The sequence below is a fragment of the Rissa tridactyla genome, chromosome 4 (genome assembly GCF_028500815.1).
Source record: "Rissa tridactyla isolate bRisTri1 chromosome 4, bRisTri1.patW.cur.20221130, whole genome shotgun sequence".
Classification (NCBI taxonomy): Eukaryota; Metazoa; Chordata; class Aves; order Charadriiformes; family Laridae; genus Rissa; species Rissa tridactyla.
In genome coordinates this window covers 16837570-16859290 of record NC_071469.1, presented here as the reverse complement: position 1 = coordinate 16859290, position 21721 = coordinate 16837570, and the positions used below count along the sequence as shown (strand labels likewise).

The 21721-nt window shown below is 39.2% G+C and overlaps 2 protein-coding genes across 6 annotated transcripts in view; both read left to right on the top strand.

Annotated features, from left to right (window-relative positions):
• The first annotated feature begins 345 nt into the window (after positions 1–345).
• UEVLD (UEV and lactate/malate dehyrogenase domains) lies at positions 346–14918 on the top strand. Its single transcript, XM_054198341.1, has 12 exons — positions 346–474; positions 2362–2446; positions 3069–3131; positions 3868–4031; positions 4794–4929; positions 6249–6373; positions 6990–7095; positions 8918–9088; positions 10096–10269; positions 10824–10908; positions 11533–11656; positions 12960–14918. The coding sequence occupies exons 1-12, from the start codon at positions 433–435 to the stop codon at positions 13122–13124; spliced, it is 1440 nt and encodes a 479-aa protein (XP_054054316.1). The 5' UTR covers positions 346–432; the 3' UTR covers positions 13125–14918.
• Positions 14903–21721, top strand: part of TSG101 (tumor susceptibility 101) — a 21869-nt gene continuing 15050 nt past the window's right edge. For 2 of the 5 annotated variants that reach the window (XM_054198355.1, XM_054198354.1), the window contains exons 1-4: positions 15088–15233; positions 19014–19098; positions 20970–21035; positions 21558–21721. In XM_054198355.1, coding sequence (XP_054054330.1) covers positions 15192–15233; positions 19014–19098; positions 20970–21035; positions 21558–21721 — 357 coding nt within the window. In that variant the 5' untranslated portion in view covers positions 15088–15191. Of the gene's footprint in view, positions 15234–16122; positions 16305–19013; positions 19099–20969; positions 21036–21557 lie in introns of all 5 variants that reach the window. The other 3 variants (XM_054198352.1, XM_054198351.1, XM_054198353.1) reach the window with 2 other exon arrangements.

Genomic DNA, 21721 nt, shown 5'->3' with positions numbered 1-21721 from the left:
CGATCATCCTTGTGGCCCTCCTCTGGACTCACTCCAACAGGCCCATGTCCTTCTTGTGCCGAAGACTCCAGAGCTGGACGCAGTACTCCAGGTGGGGTCTCACCAGCGCGGTGCACTGTTTTTTTCCCCCACATATTTCAGCCTTTTTTACAGGTTGCTGGCAGGCTGGTGTACCACGATGGGTGGAAATGGCACCCAGCCAAGAGCTCTATGTCACCTGTCGCCGCAACGCGCGTTTACTTGACCTCCCGCTCGCAGATCCAGAAAATAAAAAAAAAAAAACCAAACTTTTTTTATTTCAGCCGCCCGCTCCCAGGCCGGCGAGCTCAGGGAGGCCGGCGGGCTGAGGGGACCCGGCGCAAGGGTTGCCGGGAGGCGGCGCCGCCCGGCCCGGCCCGTCCCGGCCCCGGCCCCGGCCCCGGCCGCGCCGCCATGGAGCTCTCGGAGGAGGCGCTGAGGAAGCGGCTGGGCAAGGTGCGCGCGCCCGGGTGGGCAGGGGGCGTGCGGGCCCCGCCGCGCGGTTGAGACGGCGGAGGAGGAAGGGGAGGAGGAAGGGCTGTGGAAAATGTCGACTTTTTAGGCGGGTTGGAGGGAACGGAGCGGCTCCCTTGAAGCAGGAGGGGAGAGAGAGGGGCGGCTCCCGGCGGGCAGAAGTTCCCGCGGGTGGGCGAACGAGGAGCTGTGAGGGGAAGGGGGCAGCTGAGGGAGTTGCGCGGTTCAACCGCCTCCCGTTCCGCCATCGTGGCTTATGAGGGGCTTCTGATCCCTGCGGGGTGCGGGGTGTACACTGCCTTACCGCAGCGGAGTTTAAAGTTGCGCCACGCGTGGTTTTATCCCCGTGGTTCGGGACACAACAACGCGTGGGATGTGCTGAACGCAATTTAAACCTTACTCGCCATGAAGAGTTGCGTTTCTTTGGGGACTTTTTGCGGCGATCCCTGCATTAGTATCTCCGCGCTTTAGAAACCCAAGATTTATAGCATCCCTCAAATGTAGAGGCGTTTTAATTCCCAGACGAGAAACTGAGGTATGCGCCTTTAAATTTCGGGCGTGCCACATAATTGTAGGTGCAAAATGAGAAAGGTCTATACCCGACTCGCCTCACGAATCATCCGATCTTTAGAAAAGAACAAAATGTTTGATAGGAATGCCTCGTTATGCATTGCAAGTAAGGTGGTGGTCAGCTGGGGGAAGATGGGTTTGATTTCACAACCAGCTGTATCAATACTTCCGAAAATATGTTAAATTGTGTAGGCATTCCTAATTCGAGCACCTTTGATTATTTTTATGTTGGTTTTTTTTTTTTTACTGCTTGACTTCACAGTATCCTGTAAGATTGAGTGTGGAGAAGCAGACTAAAAAGTGTTTCTTCTCAGCAGCTTTGTGTTTTCTTGTACAAAGGGGAAAACAGTCGTACCATTCACATAGCTGTAGTATCGCTGCTGTTTCTGGTGGGTGCTGTACTGAAGAGATTGTAGATTTTAGCTACTACTTTGTGAGGAGTATTCTAGTGGAGTGAGCAGCTCTTTAAGCCAGTCAGGCTGCAGTTGTGTTTGCTTAGGAGAGGGTTCCAGGACAGACTTCCTAAAATGAGAAGCAGAAGCTCTAATCTAGGAAATGAAAAATATTGTTCATACTTTTAGATGTGGGAGGATGCAAATCTCTTGGAAGTTCAGGTACCAGACTGGCTGGGGACAGTTGAAATGAATTAGCAGTGGTTCATCCTTGCTGATAATTACTTTCACATCACGTTTTAAGTGTCAGTACCTGTGTTAAATCTGTAGGCAGGTTTTCTGCAGGTGGGAAAGAGGGATGCATTATTTTGTTTGAATTTTCTCAGCTCTCAAGGACAGCTTAAACATGAACAAAAATTCCCAAAGGCTAATTACTTACACATTTAATATGTTTGTGGAAATAGACATCTTGTGAAACTCTTCTAAAATGCATGCAGGTGGAGCTGAGTCTTCAGTAGTAACTGTGTAAGAAAAAAAAAAAGTCATTGCTATGAAGTTTATATTTTTATATTGGTTTTAATGATGATGTGCAGAGGAGAGTAAATTTTATTAAGTCACTGCTCACACAACTGTAAAGGGAAAAGTGATATATGAGGAAAGATGTTCAGAATTTTGAGTTCCAGTGTATCGACAGCAGACTTGTGATACCTTTAAAGCTTTTTTTTCTTGTATCAAATGTTTTGAGAATGCATTTCACACCAAAACTATTTATAATACTGCGAGTAATTATTACCTTTCCCTTCTTGGGTTTCAACTTTCTCTTGGTTCCTTTTCCCTATATCAGAAAATGAAAGAAGCAGCCTGTGAAATAAACCATTTTGTAATGATTTTTCTCCTCTCTTCCCAGTATAAATTCAGAGACCTGACCATTGAAGAACTAAAGAATGTTAGCAAGACCTACCCAAACTTCACGTTCTCCATGAACACATACAGTAAGAACTGATACAGTTACTTTGAACTAATTGTGATTCTTATTTGCTGTAGATTCAGACTGTGTATAGTAGAATCTGAATAGTGTCAATATCTTTCGGTTGTGTTCCTGTCTTTGACTTGCAGTAAAATTTCTCATGCCATGTGACTATTTTTGAAAGCTCTTTGAAGAATGCAGACATATAATAAACCTAGGCAACTAATTCACTAAATTTCATTTTATTTTAACTTGTCAATAATTATAGAAGATTTATGTTCTTTTAAATTCTTTATGCGTAACAGCATTTTCCCATATCTCATTACTGTATTGAAAGTGGTTTTATGTCTTTAGCTTATCAAGTGTAACTTCCAGAATCCCTCAGCCTGACTGAAAGTTCCTACAACACCAGCATTACCCAGGACAAGGGGTTTTCAGGCTAATGATGTGCTCAGTTGTACCAATACAATTTTCATTAAGATTCCATTAAGAAATTATCTCAAAGGGGGAGGAACAACCTTAGTAACATTTTAGCCTTGGCTCTTGCAGGAACATTGTATATTGGTAGTTGTGGATGGGAATGCCATGCCAGATTTGAAAGGATTTATTATTATTATTATTTTTTAAAATCACATTTTTAATTTCAGCCTTCAAGGATGGATCCCAGAAGGACCTCCTGAATTTTAGTGGTACTGTTCCAGTGAAATATGGTAAGATAAACCAAATATGATTTTCCTACTAGTTATGCATTTAATTGTAAAATGTGTTGGGTACTGCCTCGTAACAATATACTGTGCAGCTTCTTTAAATGTGGCTATAAAGCATTTTGCATGAATTGGCAGAAGCCACTTCTACTGCATAAACAAATGCCTTCGTGCGCTCATAGATGCTGAAATAAGTTGGTGTTAAATAAGTCAATTAACTATTTTAAAAAATCATGTAGTTTGAGACTGTGTAAGGCAAACTCTTTGGTTCTAATGGAGGTTGCATGAACTTTACAAGCCCCATGCTTGTATAGAAAGTGTCCAAAAACAATTAGTAGATAATTTTTTATTTTTAACTTAAAGCCTTTGAGGTCTGAGGTAAAGCTCTTAATGGATGTGTCTTTACATCAGATTTTGGGTCATAAAATAAGTATGAAATGGGTAGCTACAAGAGATTTCCTTGCCTGGAAAAGGGGACACATTGGCTGATAGAATATCCTGGGAAACAAAACATCATCAAAGCTTTCTATTAAGACAGACACAGTCAGTAGCACTTCAAGTCGATGCACACAAGTCTCTTTTAATTAACTAGCAACATAAATACTTGCCAGTGTGAATCTACAAAGTGATCTGTCAGGCTTTTTTTCTTTGTTACTACATGAATTACAGACACGCACACCTGGTTTTTAGTGCCTCTTCTCAATGTGGAAATTAGCAAAGGCTTTTGTTTTGTGTTGAACAGGTGATTTCTATAACATACCCATTCATCTGTGGATTCTGGATTCTCATCCCTTTGCTCCCCCCATTTGCTTCTTGAAGCCGACTGTGAACATGGCCATTTCAGTGGGAAAGCACGTTGATGCCCACGGCAGGATTTATTTGCCTTACCTGCAAAACTGGAGCCATGTAAGAGGTGGAGGGGCTGACAGGGGAGGAAAGTATTTGGGCATAAAACATGGTATCGTGTGGAGATCAGTGTAGAGAAGTGGATAGAGTTTGGGGCTTTTTACTTTCTTTGGTTTTTGTTAATCTTAAATATGTGATGATTATGCAAAGAGAAGCAGAATGTCTCTTGAAATTACAGTTTTCAGGCTGTCTGAAGCAATTGTAAAGGAAGTTGTAAGTGCTTGTAAGGAAAATTATTTTAAGCTGAAGAAAAAAGGGACTGACTTCATTATAAAGCAGTATAAGCCTCATGTGGACCTTTGATACTTTTTTCTTTGTTGCTGTGAATAATGAATAATAATAGTAGACCAATTGCATATCCTTCAAGAAAGTTCAATGGAAGTTCCTACCTTTTGGATGTGTCTCTTTCAGCACAGCTCTGAAACATTAGCATAGAGATTCAAAAACCAATGCTGTTGCGAAATGATTTTATGCACTGTATTAAATAACTTACATAAATATGACTGCCAGGACAGTAAAAATGATTTTTTTGTGTGTGCTAGTTTTCTGAAACAGATGGAATATATTTTTCATTATTGGTATAGAAATTCCCAGGCTTTTCTTTACCTTAAGTGTTTATGTAAGTATTAAGGGTGTCAATATTTGTAATTTTATTAAATTTTGTATAGCTATGGTTCTTTATGAAATACTGCAGATTACAGCTAATAGCACTATACGAAATAGCTAGTCAACTATTCGGTCTCCTGTGCTGCTATGTTTCAGCCTAAATCAACTGTTATTGGATTAATCAAGGAAATGATTGCAAAATTTGAGGAAGAGCTCCCTTTGTATTCACTGTCATCTTCTGAAGCAGCCAGGCAATCGGAACTTCTCTCCTACATTGCAAAGATTACTGCAGGTGTGGATGTTTTCATATATTTGTTTGTAACATTACTACACAATATCTATTTTATTTGTTGTTATTACTTGATATGACTAAGATGCCTACACGATTTTAGGATCTGAATTTTTGGCGTTTGCATGTCTGCAGTATTTGGTATTTTCTCTGTATAATCAAAAGTGCCTCTATTTGAACCGAGAGCTCAGATTCTCTTTATTTGAATAAGCAGCTCATTTTGGATGTTTGCATTTAAGCCTACTGAAAAATGCTGTAGACTTGGTATTACTAACTTGTTGGAAATTACTGCAGCAAAACTCCATGTGAAATCTTGTGGAAGGGAAACACGATTGTTTTATAAGTTGATTTTACCCAATCACCGTCATTCATTCTTTCCGATCTCATTCACTCACACTCTCACATCCACGGTCGCAAGCCCTGAGACCTGTCTGATCACAATCACTGATGTGCAACACTGAGGACAAGGAGTGCTGGCTCTTGAGCCTATATCGTGTTTCTTGGGTTCTTCTTGTTCAGTGGTGACAAGCTGATTTCAGACTTGTCTTTTACACCCTTTGGGAGTGGATGCATATTTGCCTCATTACTTTATCTCACCCATTGTAAGTCTTGAGCAAAATCCCTGAATTTCACAGTTGTCATGCTTTCCTTATTTTACGTATTTTATGGTTCCAGTCCTTCATCCTGACACATTTTCTTCAGGTCGGTCTTTTCTTCCTCCTCCTTTTAGTGAAATCACGGATGGTGATCTGTGGCAACTAGTGCAGACCTTTATCCCTTTCCTGCCGTTTCTTCTGGTAACTGTGTGCACATACATACTTGTGAGCACACACGGGTGTGTGATTGTAGGCAATCAATCTTAACGTTTCTGTTGCAAGTCTCTCTGCATTATAGTCAGAATGAGAATCATTGTGTTACCAGTAGCATTGGCTAAACAACCCCAAATCACTGTATTTTAATCAAATTTCATTTTGCATGTCTCCAAAATAAGAAATACTTTGCAAACTTTATGATCATGGTATATATTCACGCCTGCAACAGTAGCAAAGGGAGTATTGTTTGTATGGTTCTAGCTTCTTGATGTTGTTATGCTCATATTTGCTACGTAGTGAAAAAACATTCCTATCTAGAGAGGAATATTTGTGTTTCACACTGTGCAAGTTGCAATGAATTTTCTGTGTTCAGGCTTGATGGCTATTTTGAAAAAAGTTTATGTAATTTGGTTTAGCTCTGGCACAACCATGATCCTTTATAAAGCAGCAATACTTGTATTGATACAGTGTGGACGAGCACTTAAGTTTGTGGTTTTCTTTTAATTGTAGGAGAGACTGACACGAAATCAAAGACTAAACTTGGTGGAGGCAAAAATGAAGGATGTTTTAACAAAATTACTGTTGTTGGAGCTGGAGATCTTGGCATTGCATGTGTGTTAGCAGTTGCAGCAAAGGTATGTAATTATTATAAATAGCAACAGACCTGATTTATAGAGAGGCTTCCAACCTAGTTCTTAGTGTCTGACACATAGAAATAAGTCATCAGTTTTAATAGCCATGTCACTGATTATGTCATTTGCCTCTTCAGTTAACTTATGGACACACAGAAGTGTTAGTTTCTGCCTTGTTTTCTCAGTCAGATTTTTAAATACAAATGGTTGAATATTGAATTCACTTATTTTGAAAATCCTTAGTTAAAGGATTCTTGCCTAAGTGGTGGCCTTTTACAACTGGGATCTCCTGGTCCCCTGGAAAGGGGTAGCCTGTAGATGGTATGTACTTCATTACGGCTATATGCTCAGTAACATCAACACTTATAACTTCACAGAGACGGCTTTGTGAGTTTTTTATTTGTTTGTCTTGTAAGGAGTCATTTTACAATTAAACTCAATAAAATAAATTCTTTGTCTTGTGATTTGACAGTAATTTTGGTTAGTAATTTTGTTTGTCTTATTATACACAGTACAACAAACACTGGAACTGGAAGAATATTGGGTTTTATTCCTCATCACCACAAGAACACCTTTTGGTATGTTCCGTTGTTGATCTGCATTATTTTTATTTGTACAGGGTGCTGCAGACAAGGTAGTTCTTCTGGATCTTTCTGAAGGTGCAGCAAAAGGAGGGACCATGGACTTGGAGATCTTTGCTCTGCCAAATGTGGAGATCAGCAAAGGTATTAGATGTTGTTGCTGGAATGGGAGCGAGTAACTGTACTGTGTGTGCTTGTGCTCGTTTTAATGAGAGCAGGACAGCCAGGGAGATACAGAGGCTCTGGCATATAGGCCATCCTTTTAAAAAGATGTTGTTATCTACCATCTTTTCAGGGCAAAATTGGGAAGGGAAGGTTCAGCAAAGCTTGCATCACTTTTATTTCAGGCTTTTTTCATTCTGTTTATAGAGGTAGAGGTATGTGAATCTGTACTTCCAGGGTAATAGGCTAATGCTGAAATTGGACTCATATCATAGGTGGGTAGAGGGAAGGAAGGAGGGGTAAAAAATATATGTATGTTAGGGAATTAGAGATAGCTGTGAGAGTGATGTTAAAAAGGCTGATAAATAAAGGTAAGTTTCAAAGTACTGCTTTCCTAGATTGATGTTCGTTAAACATGCATATCGGCAATAGCTCTTAATCGTTATCACTGCATATTCAGACAAATAGTTCTTAAAAATCTTGTCCTTGATTAACTGTAATTGTATAATTCAATAGAATTGATACCGTGTTTCCATAATTAGTGGTGATTGCTACAGTCTTTGATGGTCTTAGTTGCAGAGGTTGAGGTGATGTGGCTCAAAAGCTCTTCCACAGGGAAACTGGAACTGAATTGAGCAACTTCCCCATTCTTCCTTGCTTGTCTGTGGTGGTTTTGTGTCTCTTGCACCCTCTGCAAGATGCAATGAGGGGATTTCTTGTGCTTCTGATGTAATTTATCTTATTTCAGGAACAGGGACTTTTTCTCGTTCCACCAGGCATCTTATCTGCTTATTCTGCACCTGACATTGCCTGCTCTACATCCTTTGATCTTATTTTGCAGGTTTTACTGGTAGCACATTTTTTCCCGAACCGTGGTTGTGCAACTGTACCACAAATCTCTTGTTTGTGCCTTTGTGGTTAACTATTACATATTTACATTTGGCTGTGGTACAAAAAGCTTGTATGTTGTTGCTGGCTGTGCTATTAATAGTGTTACAGTATTAAAAATGCTTATACACTGTCACCTGTTATTTTAGTATGCTTATATCTAGGTTTGGGGCAAGCTGCTATTAATTATATCCTCCTTAGTATTCTTCCAGTTCGTCAGTGCATTAGGCCTCTACTTTGGCTTCAGCTGGTTCCAGATGTGGTGTGACAGACAAATTACCTTGTTTCTGTGTTCAAGCTGATCACCTATATGGTACTTGGACATTCAGTTACCCACTCAAGGCAGCTTTGACTTACAAATTTCTGCAGTAAATGTAGTTGTGTGTTTTCTTGGGCTAATAAATACATTTCTTTTACTTGAGTTGTTAAATAGACTGTTGAAACACTTTTTATGGTTGTCTACGTGTTCTTAATTGAGCTATAAGATCAAAAATTATCGAAGTCTCAAATAAAGGAGTAAAAGTCTTTCCCCTTCTTTAAAAATTGGAATAAAAATGAAGGAGCCTTTTCGTGGATGTATTATTTTTTTTTCTCTCTTGCCAAGAAAACTTGGAAAAGCTTATTACCTATCAACTCCATCTAGATGTTTTGTGGTCTCTGCTCTGTAACACTGGACAAATTGCAGTCTGCCTTCTGTGTTTGCCAACTATAAAACAGAGAAGTAGTTCTGTGGGAGAGCTGTGTTTTACAGGTGCTGTGGAGTTGCCCCAAATTCCACACTGTGGGAGACAGGAAGGGAAGAACCCCTCACTTAGCTGGATGCTGCAGTTCTGCCTTTAGGACAGCTCTTTGGTTTGCATCCAAAACTCAATAGAATGACATAAATTTTAAAAACATATTTTCTTTATATTTTCAGATTTTTCTGCTTCAGCTGATTCAAAAGTTGTGGTACTTACAGTTAATTCTCTGGGAAATGCTCAGACTTATCTTGATGTCATACAAAGCAATGTGGACTTGTTCAGAGGAATTATCCCAGCAATATCACACTACAGTCAGAACACCGTTCTCCTTGTTGCTTCTCATCCAGGTATGTTGGTACTCTGCCTAATGCTTTGTCTGCCAGCTGGCTTTCTCTCTGGCTTGTTTTAAAAATACCTTACTGCTGAATATACCCGCTTAGTCAAAAATTCTTGCTACTCTGAAAGATGTTTTCCTTTTCAGCTTTGAGCAGGACACTGTCTTTGAGGTTTTTTTTCTTTACTCTTACAAAGATAAAAGAAAATAATATACTTTGTTTTGTATAAAGGGTATGTTTTCTGTACTATTTCTGTACATAGTTTCAACCTTACTGTATCTACAAGATCAGCATCCATTGGCTGTTGTCTTGTCAGTTGTGAGTTTTACATATACGTTTCTCCTGTGCAAGTAAGGATAGATGTATGTGTGTTATGTGCCATGTGATCCCACTCACAGACTCCTAGTATACATAATATACTGTTGGTAGTAAATATTGCGCCTATGTTTTGGTGGAAAGTTTAAATATGTTGGGTCAGTGATACTGTGAACTTAGACAAAGCAAAAACTACTTAAAAGGGAAAGAGGTAAGCGTGAGCCTCTCTGTCCTGTAAACACACTGAAGACTGCCCTTTTCTATTTCTCAAGTGCTTCTTTGCTGTCGTGGTTTTGGCTGGATTGGCCAATCAGAATCGGATATTACCTTTCCTATCATTTAGAGCTGTGGAGATGGAGAAGAGAGTGCTTGCCAAATGAGACGAAATTAAGCACTGGCTGAATTAAATTGAGAAGCATGTGATATTTTTGGTAGAGGGAAGCATGGTGACTCATTCTGAAGTTTCACTTGACTTCTCTTTAAAACTTTACTTGGGCTGTGAATTTTCTTCACCTCCTCCCCACCTGACTTGGTGTTCTAAATTGAAATAAATTACTGATATGTTTTTACATGCTTATACCTCTTCCAAAGTAAAGAACGTCGTCCTGTGGTTGGTAATCGTGATTCATAGTTTGAATTCATTGATTCATTGTGTTGAATTTTAAGTGGTCCTTCATTGCAGCATATTTTTCTTTCACGTATAGTTGAAGTAATGACATATGTGTCGTGGAAGCTGAGTGCATTTCCCAAAAGTAGAGTTATTGGAGTAGGTGCCAACCTAGATACTGAGAGATTTCAGTATATACTGACAAATCTTTTGAAAGCAGAGGCACTGGCAAAAGATGCTTGGATTATTGGTGAACAAGGAGAAGACAAAGGTAAAGTGATACTTTATTATGTCTATGAGTATATAATGTCCTGGCAGTGCTTAAGTAATTGAGTATTGAAAGAATAATCGAGAAAAGTAGTTAAGGTAGTCATAAGCAGAAGTGTAGATTTTCATAATAATGGTTCTAAATTTTGGTGTTTGCCCAAGACTGTAGACCTGGAGTGGTAGCAAAAGTATTCACCATTTGTCACAGTAGAAAAAAAAAAAAGTATAGAAAATACAACCTTAGGTGCTTTTTATTTGGTATAATAATATAGGTTAAAAGCACTGAAAGAGGAATGAAATGTGTTATAATATATGGTAGGTTACTGCTAATGTAAGAATTGTTACATATTACTTGATTTTTAAGCAAGTGTCTCTGGCCAGGTGGTACTATTGTTTATTTCAGTAGTCCAGGGAACCTTAGAAGGTCATCAACTACACTTGGGTGGTTGTGGGGGAAGGAAAGCTTGAATTTTTGTTTTTGGTTTTTTTTCTCCTTATCTGCTGCCTATTTTAGTCACTGTTTAGATGTGCATTTAAATGTTGGTTCTTTCTATTTAGTACTGTCCTGGACCAGTTGTAATTTAGCTGCAAATCAAATGGAAGCAATGGCTTCTCGTAACTCAAGGGAAAAGGTGGCTAACAGGTAAAGCCATTATAATCTTTTTTTTTCCTTCATGTTTAGGCACTTGATGTTTGCAGCGTTTTTTCCTTCAGCTATTTATGAAGTGGAGGAATTTTGCTCTAAATGTTGACACATTGAGTTTGTAGGAAATTGTAGGTCTGCGTGTCATTCACTTTTACGTATGTGTGTATGTCCCCTGTTTTTCTGACGTTCTTAATAACGTTGTGCCTGTGACGATCTGAGGACAGGACAAGCTTGGTAGAACGTACACTAGAATATTAGAGCTGCCAGTCTGATCATGTGTTTTTTAAAAAACAAGCAAAAAAACAGCAGACAAGCTTTCTGGGACACTTTTCTCAGAGCATGTGTGGAAGCACAAGTTTGGATCAGATTACCTGATTTAATTAGCCCTTTATCAGTTACACTTCTTGACAGAAAACAGAATTGTTACCAGTGTGGGTAAAGAAATTTCTTAAAGCAACTCTTAATTACCTTCTGTTGTTTTCCAAAACAGAGAATAATGTTTTTATAGCACACTTTACCTGATACAGTACACTTAATTTATCTTTTGGGTTTTACATGTAAGCCAAAATAGGAATAATTAAAATCTAAACATCATGTTTTTCTCCTTTTTCTGGTTTATAGAGCTATGGAAGTTCTAAAGGGAAAAGGTCAGAGATCTTGGTCTGTTGGGCTCTCAGTTGCTGATTTGACTGACAGCATACTGAAAGATAAAAGAAAGGTTCATTCTGTATCCACTCTGGCAAAGGTAAATGTGTGATTAATATATTTTAGTTAGCGCTGTAATTATGTTATTAATACTGGATATGACTATTAATTTTATCAGCACAGACGTCTCACTTAAAGTAACTGTTCTGAAGTATCACCACTTCTGTTACTTTCTTCCAACAACAGCTTTCAATTCTAATGCAAAAATGAGCAAAAATCAATTATTGTGTTAATCTGAAACCAGTATTAAAAGTGAATTATTCTCCCAAAAATACAAGAGTCCAGAGGGAAAATATGTTCAAGGTTGCTGACCAGCTCCCCTGGAATACCCAGATTTGGCAAATGAAGAGAAATGTGTGTGTCGCAGTTTCCAAGTGCTCAGTATTGAATGTAGATTTTTCCAGGGGCCGAAAGAGTTTGGTATCTTTTATGAAAGTATAAAATGCATTTTCTGCCAGTATCTTATTTGACCATCTTTGAAACAGCTGGTTTTTTACTCCTTGATACTTTACATTGATAAGATTACGAAGCTATATTTAACTTAAAATTGTAGACTGAACCTTGTTTAAAGCATTAAGTCATTTCATGTGAGGCAAAAAAACATGTAGAAACATTTACTTGTCATTTGTATTTACAGGCTTGAGAAGGATGATTTATTTGCATGTCCCAGTGCAGGGAAATTGAGCAGGCTGCTTATTCTATCAAGTACAGACATATACCTAATTTCATAATTATAGTTTTAATCGTTTATGAACTAAATGCAGATATAGACGAGTGACAGGTCTCTCAGAGTAACTACAGGATGTGAAATTTCTCATACGGGTCCTATAAGTAAACAAAATCTATAGTGTAAATTTGAATTATAGAGATCTAAGTTTAGTGAAGTGTCTCACAGAATATGGGATCAATACATGGAAAATATTCCCCAGATAGCTCCCTTTGGCTGCATTTTTAAATTTCTTTTGTTCTGTCCTAAAAGAACTAATGGTGCTGTACTGTCAAGTGTCCCTACTTGTTCTACCTAAGAAACTGGTTAAACAGTGTTTTGTAGTATAAACTTTGCCTGCATTATAGTGTTCTGATATATCTATATTTGGAAACTCCTCCAAGTGTGGCATGGTTCAAGATTATTTATTTTATATGTACAATAATATTTTACAGTTTCTGTACAGTAACCCATTGCACAGGATCTAAAATAACTGGAATTTGACCTATACAAAACATGCCGTATGATGGAATATCCTTGCCTAACTAAAATAATCAAGTTATTTTGTGTAGTTCCATGCTTCAGACAGAGCAGAAACAAGTAACTGTGTGACTGTGTTCTTTGCGTGTTGTTTCAGGGATGTTGCAATATAAACAGTGAAGTGTTCTTAAGTCTACCCTGTGTTCTCGGAACCAACGGAGTGATTGAAATGGTCAAACTAGAAGAAGATCCACTAGTGCAAGAGAAACTGCAAAGCGGTGCAGGGTCAATTCATGACCTTCAGCAGCAACTGAAACTGTAAGCAAGCACAAGGGAAGCCACTGTGTCTGCTCACAAAATCCGGAGATTTGCTAGGCAAAAAGGCTTGCTTGGTATATATGGATTTCTATATATTAAACAAGAAGGTTTTTTTACTGTACTTCCAAAAAGTGCTTTCTCAGTTTTGGTTTAAATTATTTAATAATGTGCTGCATAGTAACTTCTTATTTGAAAAGTGCACTTTTGGAAGCCAAAATGAGGAGGGTAGCGCGCAGGAATGTTTTACCTACATTCAGCTGAATTTTGCCTGTGGTTTTTTGTTGCTAATTATAGCCTGATTCTTGGGTTATTCTTAGCTCTTTGCACCTCATTATTAGGACATAGTCTGGGAGTGCGGCTTTACCCAGCTCTGCAGAAACTCCAGTGTGCAGAGCCCGCTAGAACTCTGCCTCCAGGTTTTTCAGTGCTGCATCAGGGGCTAGTCTAGGAAACGTCCACGCTCCAGCTCTTCGGGGCACCGGCGGATACACTTCGGTAGCTCGCTCTTTCATGCCTATCACAGATGCTCTTATGTCAATGGACTCCTGCTTGTTACTAAGGGGAAAAAAAGCTTGACGTTAGCAGTGCCCTTCAAACCTGAAGTATTGGATATGCATTTCTGCTGTATGTTTAATGACATCTGAGGCTTTCTGGTGATGACTTGTTTGCTCTTATTCTGTAAGGACGTTCAAAGCATTAAGCATCTGCATTTTTTGGTACATACACGCAGACTCTTACCCTGTGCCGCACTGGGAGAGATGCGCTTCCTGACAGGGAGGAGCCAGGGGGTGGGCTTCAAATAACGAACAAAATCTGACAGTTAAGTATTGCAGAAGTATCTGTGAGTTTAGGCCTTGATCCAAAGCCAAGCTGATGTCAGAAAGCTTTCCATCCGCCTGAGGGGGATACATCAGCTTGAGAAGGCAATGGAACCCATAACCCTCCTTGGGGGAGGCCGAGGATGTGGTGAAAAAACAGGATGTAGATTTTTAGATAAATCAAAAAGCAGATGTTTTTAAGATAAAGTTTTTTTTTGGGGGGGGGGGGTTTCTAGTGTCTTGATTGCCTGCACTGGTAAACATTTGGGCTCCACTCCTGCTGTGTGCGGCGTAGGATCATCCTTCCGTGTTTAGAGGAGTGACTGGTTAAATATTGAAGGTTTCCAAGAAAAAGTAGGTCTGTGTCAGAGCAAAGGATCTATTCCTTTGTGTCTTCCGTATCTCACCGAGTCAGACATACAAGCAGTTCTGAGTTTATATTCATCTCAGAATTAAGATAAAAATAGAAAGAAAAAAAAGTCAGTAAATCAGATAATTTTTTTTCATGAAATGAGATGGTGCTGAGTGATAGGGCAAAATTCGTGTTGGCTGCAGGTGACCAACTTTGCTGCTATATTAAAAAAAACAACAGCCAAAACAATTGCTGGACCTCGGGGGTTGTTGGTTTGGTTTTTTTCTCTTACTTTGGAAAAAAACAGCATCAAATTATGGTTTTACATTGGTTCTTCGTGGTCTTGTGTTTAATCTGTTGAGCGTTTATTCTCATGTTAATAGTCCAGGTGTTTTGTTTGATTGGGTTTTTTTGTTTTTTTGTTTTATTAATAGCTTTAATCATAAAAAGCTGCAAATCCTTCCAGGGATGTCTTTTAAGTTGATGCTTATGTTATAAAATAACTAGTCTTGGCTCGTTGCTCTCGTGTTTTGTGTCATATTTCTTGAAAAATAACCGGCATGGACATGGCACTTCACGTTCTCACGGGAAATTAATATATTTTAGCAATAAACCGCACTACGAAGGATGTTTTGTACGTTCTGTGAAGTCTTTTTGACGCGCAAACTACCGCCAGAGCGCAGCGCCCCCCAGGGGAGTCCCCGAGCACCCTGGGAAGCGGCCGGAAGTGCCGTCACCACGCGCACGCCTTTCGCGGAAGTGCTGTCAGGGGCCGGGCGGAAATGGGCGTCGCTGCCGGAAGCGGGTGTGCGAGGCCGCTTCCTGTTTGTATGTAGGGGAGGCTGGGCCGGGCCGGTGCGTGGCGGCGGCGGCACCGGGGGCGGAGGAGGGTCCGGCCGCCATGGCGGTCTCCGAGAGCCAGCTCAAGAAAATGCTCACCAAGGTAACGGCGCGCTCGGGGGCACCGAGAACCCCTGCTCCCCGCTCCGGTGCGCCGGGCGGGCCGGCCTCTGCGGCGGCCTCGGCGAGGGGCTGGGCGGCGGGGAGCAGCGGGGGCCCCGTGTCCCCTTCAGCCTCGGCGCTGGCCCCCAGCAGCGGCCGGCTTCCCCTTCCCGTTTCCCTCGTCAGGGGCGGTCACTCGCCAGCCTGCGGTTTTATGCCGGGGTAGCGGGGAGCTGCGGGGATCGTGGTGTCGACGGGCGGGCGAAGCGGCAGTGGAAAGGTGGTGTCTGGAGACTGTAAATTGAGTTAGTTTGTAAAGGGAAGTATGGTGCACCGAAACCCTAAAACACGTCGTTATTTGTAGTACTACGAAACTTTAGTTCTGGGTTCGGTTATTGCTGATAAAAGCTGAATAGAAACCGCTTGCCTGACTGAGTCTGCTGTGCATCGAGGGGGACCAGAGCTGCGGTGGGGGGTTGTTGGGTTGTATAGCGTCATTTGCGTGCACCGGTTAAATGAGGGTGGGAGGCAAGTTCAACTTCACTGACTAGGATAAGGGTGGGGGTTTTATCAGCCTTGTTTAAGGAAAAAAGAAAGTCTCTTGGAAGGTAAATCATTAATCACTGAATCATACAGATCCATCTGTCGTTGTGCCACTCTTCCAGTGAAAACTGCGCTTTGTCCAGCAGCTTGAAATGAAAACCCCTCAGGCTGAACGCTTAGGGGGAGTTATGGTTTTGTTTGGGGGGATTTTTTTAACAACACTTAATCATCATATTTTCATTATTTTAAAATTAAATACGATAGGTGAGGATGTGATCAGAACTGAAGAAATCTTATTAAAGGGTCTTTCACCTGCATGGAATCATAAGCAATTTTTTTTTAATCAGCTTGAAGATAAGTACTGAATACTAACTTGCTGTCAGCAAATGAGATCATGTATGTATTTGTATACACCTGTTTTCCCTCAATGAATTATTGCTATGGCACAGAAGAAACAGAATTTAAGGTAGTCCTGTGTCCTCTTTCCCCCACACTTGCCCATTTTATATCCCCATTTTACTTTCTGAAGGTAAGTTAAAAGTGCAATGTACTTAATAGCTGATGAAAAATTAAGTTACTATTTTACTACTTTATTTTTCAAAAATAGTTACGCTTTCTGTTCTGTAGAGGCATGCTTAGTGATATTTCCCATATTTAATAGTTCAGTGTGTGAGAAAACAAAAGACTTAAGCCCTAGTTTGGCTGAACATAAACACTTAATTTGACTTCAGGTATTTACCTGCTGTCTGATCTTGAAAAGATTTATCTCTCTGTTACCTGTTTCCTGATATGTAAAATGAGGATGATGCATTTGTCATCTGAGAATGGAGGAGGAAAAAAAAAAAAGCTTAGAACTCAAATTAATTAATTTTAGTTACCTTTGTAGAAATCGCTAGGATCTTATATTTTCCAATGAGATTTTCACATTTCTGGGAAATGCTCAGCTACTTACTGTATGAACACAGGGAAAGATTGTCTTGTAATATTCTAGTACACCTTACAATGGAAAAGATAAATAAGCACAAGAGAGTATACTTTGCATTGTAAATAATAAAAAATTCTAGAAAAGCTATAATTCTCATTAGGAAAACTTATTCATGTGTCATTTTAATATACAGAACTTCAATCTTCTGTAGTTATTTGGATTTAAGTGCTGAAATTAATAGCTGATGTAGCAATTTCACTTGTGGCAGTAGCTGGAATCTTACAAACGTATCTCTATTAAGTAATTATTCATCACTCAGTGTAAAAACTATTTGCAGCAATATTCTTTTTCTTAATTTTAAGAGACATGAAAATGTTATTTAATTTTCAGGTGTTGGGCCTAATTTTTAAAAGCACCCCAGAAGACCAAAGCTAGTTTTTATCAGCCCTATCAGCCACCATGTACCAGAACCCTAGTATGTCTGCCGAGCAGGCAGGCGTTGTTTTATCTATTTCTTGACTAAACCAACTTAAGACTCCTGTGCCAAAAGCGGAGTTAAATCCTGACTCTGATTCCGTGTGCTTGTTAGGAGCTTCTGTTAGTGGAAGCCAGTTCTTTTTTTAATAGCGATTATGCCAATCTTCTTGAGCCTATATCCTGCACCATAAGCTACATTCCTATAAAAAGACCCCTTCTTTTTAAGGTAGCTGGTGAGATGCTCCCATTCATGGTTGTAGTAACGCATTCAGTCATGCAGGTATGTGCTGCCAGTCTCTGTCTGGTCTAGCTGAAATTTCACAGACCTCCATCTCCATGTTCTAGCAATGCCTGTTATCTATTTCTCGCTTCCGCTAGGTGTTGGGGAAGGAGGGAGGAATGTACTGAAATGCTAGGAAAGTTGTCTCTCCCTTGTCAAGCTCTTCCTGCACAATCCCAATCCTGCACCCACTTTCCAGAGGAGGCTGAGATGCTTTGCTGCAGCCCTCCCATCAAAACAGCATCCAGGGGCTGCCTTGACTCTCTGGCTGATTGACATCTATGCTGGTGCCTCCCTGCACATGCAGGGATCCCTACTAGAGTAATAGTAATCCCTACTGGAGGGGTTGCCTTCTTTCTCACAGATCAGTGTTTTGCAGACTGATAATATGGCTGTTTTGCCCTTGGTCGTTTCAGGAAGGTAAGTTGCAGCATCTCCCAAAGCACAGGCGTGTTTTGTAGACTAAGGTGGCATTTTGGGAGGTGGCATGGTGTGTTCATCTCTGCTTGTTAAATAAAAGTTACCATGGCCAGGAGTAGCATCCTTGTCAACCTCTGTGGACGATAGGAAGAAGAGTTAGTTTCTAAACTTCACAACTCAGGAGTGTTTGTTGGAGCAAAGGTGACTTTTAGCTGTGGCACGGCCCTTTGCTCTTGGATAATATCTGAATTAATTTGTTCAGATGTTGTTAACATCTGCATGCGTTGGGTATCAGACATTTCATTGTGTTGAGCCCTTTGACTTCTGACCATGGTTGAATGAAGAAACGCTGTATGCTTATGTTCCTTAAGGCACTTGAAGACTGTGATTTATTTTTTAATTTTATTACAATGAAAGCATTGTCAAGGGACATTTATTAGCTTTCTTTTTCATGGTAGTTATCAGGAGGAATGGCTACAAGGTTAAAGAGCTGTGCCACACAGTGAACCAGCTCTCTGTTGCCCAGGGGCATCTCCTTTATTGTCTGTGGATTATAGTTCTGAGACTGTTAAATTCTGTAGTAGTGTATCTGTGTTTTACAGATCTTCTGTGTTCTGAGTTACTCCCTGCTCCTGATAAAAGGAAGAGGGTAAAACCAGTATTATTACTGATAAAATATCGTGCCTTGAAACGTCTGCTTTCTAGTTGATAAAATACATGAAAGTACTGATCAATGATTGATAAACACTGCGATGCTTTGAAAAGTGCTATGAAAGATATCTGTGAAGTTCAAAACATCACTATATTTGGTTTTTTAAGATTCACATATATATCTCGGATACTGTTGGTTATGGTGGAACATGGATGAAAATGCAGTGGCTTTCCCCACATCACTTGATGTATGGGCCCTTATTTAAGTCTTAAAAACATCTTAACACTTTGTTAAAGTGTTACATAGGCAGCGTTCAGTTAAGTAATATGGAGAAATAAATTCTTATTCCAAAATAAGAGTGGAGAAGAATGTCCATGTATCAATGTAAACTCTCATAAATGCAGTCTATTGGGTAAAATAAAACCAAATTAAATTACACTGAAAATTTAGCCTCTAAAGTCATTCTTTCTCTTTTGTTTTCCAGTATAAGTATAGAGACCTAACTATACAGGAGACGACCAGTGTTATTACTCAGTACAAGGACCTCAAACCTGTCATGGATTCATATGGTTAGTCTGTGCATGAGAAAATTTTTGTTATTGAACTGGCGATGGTTTAGATACATTTTGTAGTTTTTGTGGGGAAAAAGATGATTAAAACTAGAAGACATAATTTGAGTTCTTGATCTTTGACATCAATACTTTCTTAGAAACACAGTTATTTTCTAAAATAAGCTTTCTGTATTACTGAGTTTGTCTAATCTTACTAGAAGTGTTGCATTTTTCACAGCTTAACTTTTAGTTAATCACTCAGTGATGTCATATCAGTTTGTGTCCTGAGATTGCTGGTATCCTACAAATTCAGCTTTGCTGTCATATAAGGATGTTTTTAGAGTTCTATTTAGAAAGAACTGTAAATCGACGAACAAAACTTCTTTAAAAGTAATCGTGGCAGTCCTTAAGAGTATGAAGAAAACATGGTTAGGTATATAGAAAATTGGTATGAGGGGTTTTGCAATGTAAGTTAACAATGACAATCACCGTTAGCTATTTTAAAGGCTCTAACTAAATTTGAGTGCGTTAAATGAAGATGGTATCTAAGGACAGCTCCAGAGTCTGAGGGCATGGTTTCACAAGATACGACGAGCCAGCATAGCTGAGGTCATTCTCCTGATCACCGTTTTTTGACTGTTACCTGTGGGATTCCTCTGTGAGCTAATTTATATTACTAACACGTCATCAGAGATTTTATAGTCTTCTGCTTTCTAAATTCTAAACCTGTATTGAGAAGTATTAAGAAAGGACATGGACGGGTAAAACAAAAATTAGTTTTTACTTGAACAGCTGCAAGCCAGCAGCTGTCACAGAAATAAAAGTTCATGCAGTGACTGGAGAATCAAAAACAATAGTGAAAGGACTGCGGTTGGAATCGCGGGTTTGCACAACGATAGTGGTCAGAATTCCAGACAGCTTTGAGCTGTTGCAAGAAGTCTGTTTGTTACTTAACTCTTTCTGAGCTGCTTGAGAAAGGCTGAGCACAGAACCACTTACAGAAAATTGTTACTATTTGGAGCAGTGAAATGAGCAACAAGAAAATGGTTATGTTGCTGTTGACGTTGAGATAATTTTCACGTTTATATTAATAATGAAAGATATAGCCCCATTTAAGTCCCAACGTGTTCTACCTGCCTTTGCAGAATATTAGCACCAAAAAAACTGTACACCATAAGCTACATTTGAGACTAGAAACTTTCAGGTGAAATTAGGAAAATAAAAGCTTTATTACCAGAAGTTGATCTATTCAGCCAAGAATAATCTATTGGATTGAAAGGATGGGAAAACTAAATACAGCAACTCAGTAAATTGAGATCAGGGTTCCTGTGCGGTTTGTGAACTAGGACTAAGATGTGGCAGTGAGTCAAGTGCTACACATTTCTTCCTCTTCAGTGTAGTGTTGTTTGGTTAAATTACCTGTACTGATTATGTAATAAATGCCTATGGCGCAGTAGTTTTCAGTATTCTTGCTGAACTGTTTGTTTGGAGAAAGCATAAGGAATTCTTTGTAATCCTAAAATGATGGTTTGTTTTTTAGATTAAGTTTGATTTCAGATTATCTTTGCAGCAATTTGTATGATTTGCAGTTTGTATAGTTCCAACATGTTTTACTTGGTCTCTGAATGAGGAAACAATTTTATTTGCATTGAAGGTAGTTTGACAATAATTAGTCATTCATTTCTCAGAAATATGTTATTCATAAGAAGTTACCTGATCGTAGACAGTCATTTCCTAGTTCATAAATGTGCAAGAGCAGAACCTTTCAAGTTGAATTTATATATGTGTAACATCCGAAAACTTATGTTAATAAATAGATGGGGTATAACCTGAACAGAGATTAATGTAGTAGATATGTTTGTTTTAAAAATATTGTTGTTCCCTTTCAGTTTTTAATGATGGCTCATCTAGGGAGTTAATGAGCCTCAGTGGAACCATTCCTGTGCCTTACAGAGGTATGCATTTATCATTATCATCACCACCATTATTTTCCCAAATTACATGAAAAACTATTTAGATATGGCATGGTTCAACTTCACTATTTCAGTGATTGCTGTTTTCTTGAAATCCTTTACTTGTCCAAAGTATAGTGTTTTAAAGAAATTGTTCCCTATTTTTGCTGTTGAATAAAATTTTAACGTTGAGCATTGCTTCTTCAGTCTTCTACAGTGCTCTAACATCTCTTTTCTTTCAATACTTTTCAAGCTTCTCAATTAGATGAGTGTTGCAAGCCATTTATTGCTGCAGCTAACGATAATTTGATAATAATAATAATGTAAATAAAAATTAAATTATTCTGAAAAATATTGAGTTCATAGCCATATTGTGATCTCTTTGTTGAATGTTATTAGTAGATGTCAGCTTTAGCTTCTCATGCTGCACAGTTGAATTTACTGGGTTAAAGAGTTTATTATAAATCTGGATAGGACAGTTAGAGTTGGAGTAACTTTTAAAATCTTTTAAAATATCTTTTCTAGGTAACACATATAATATCCCAATTTGCTTGTGGCTGCTGGACACCTACCCTTTCAACCCCCCAATTTGTTTTGTTAAACCCACTAGCTCTATGACAATAAAAACTGGGAAGCATGTTGATGCAAATGGAAAGATATACCTTCCTTATCTGCATGAATGGAAATAT

Coding starts and splice junctions, on each gene's coding strand:
- UEVLD (XM_054198341.1), top strand. CDS start 433: ATGGAGCTCTCGGAGGAGGCGCTGAGGAAGCGGCTGGGCAAG. Junction 2,447..3,068: donor GTTCTCCATGAACACATACA/GTAAGAACTGAT, acceptor TTTTAATTTCAG/CCTTCAAGGATGGATCCCAG. Junction 7,096..8,917: donor AAATGTGGAGATCAGCAAAG/GTATTAGATGTT, acceptor TTATATTTTCAG/ATTTTTCTGCTTCAGCTGAT.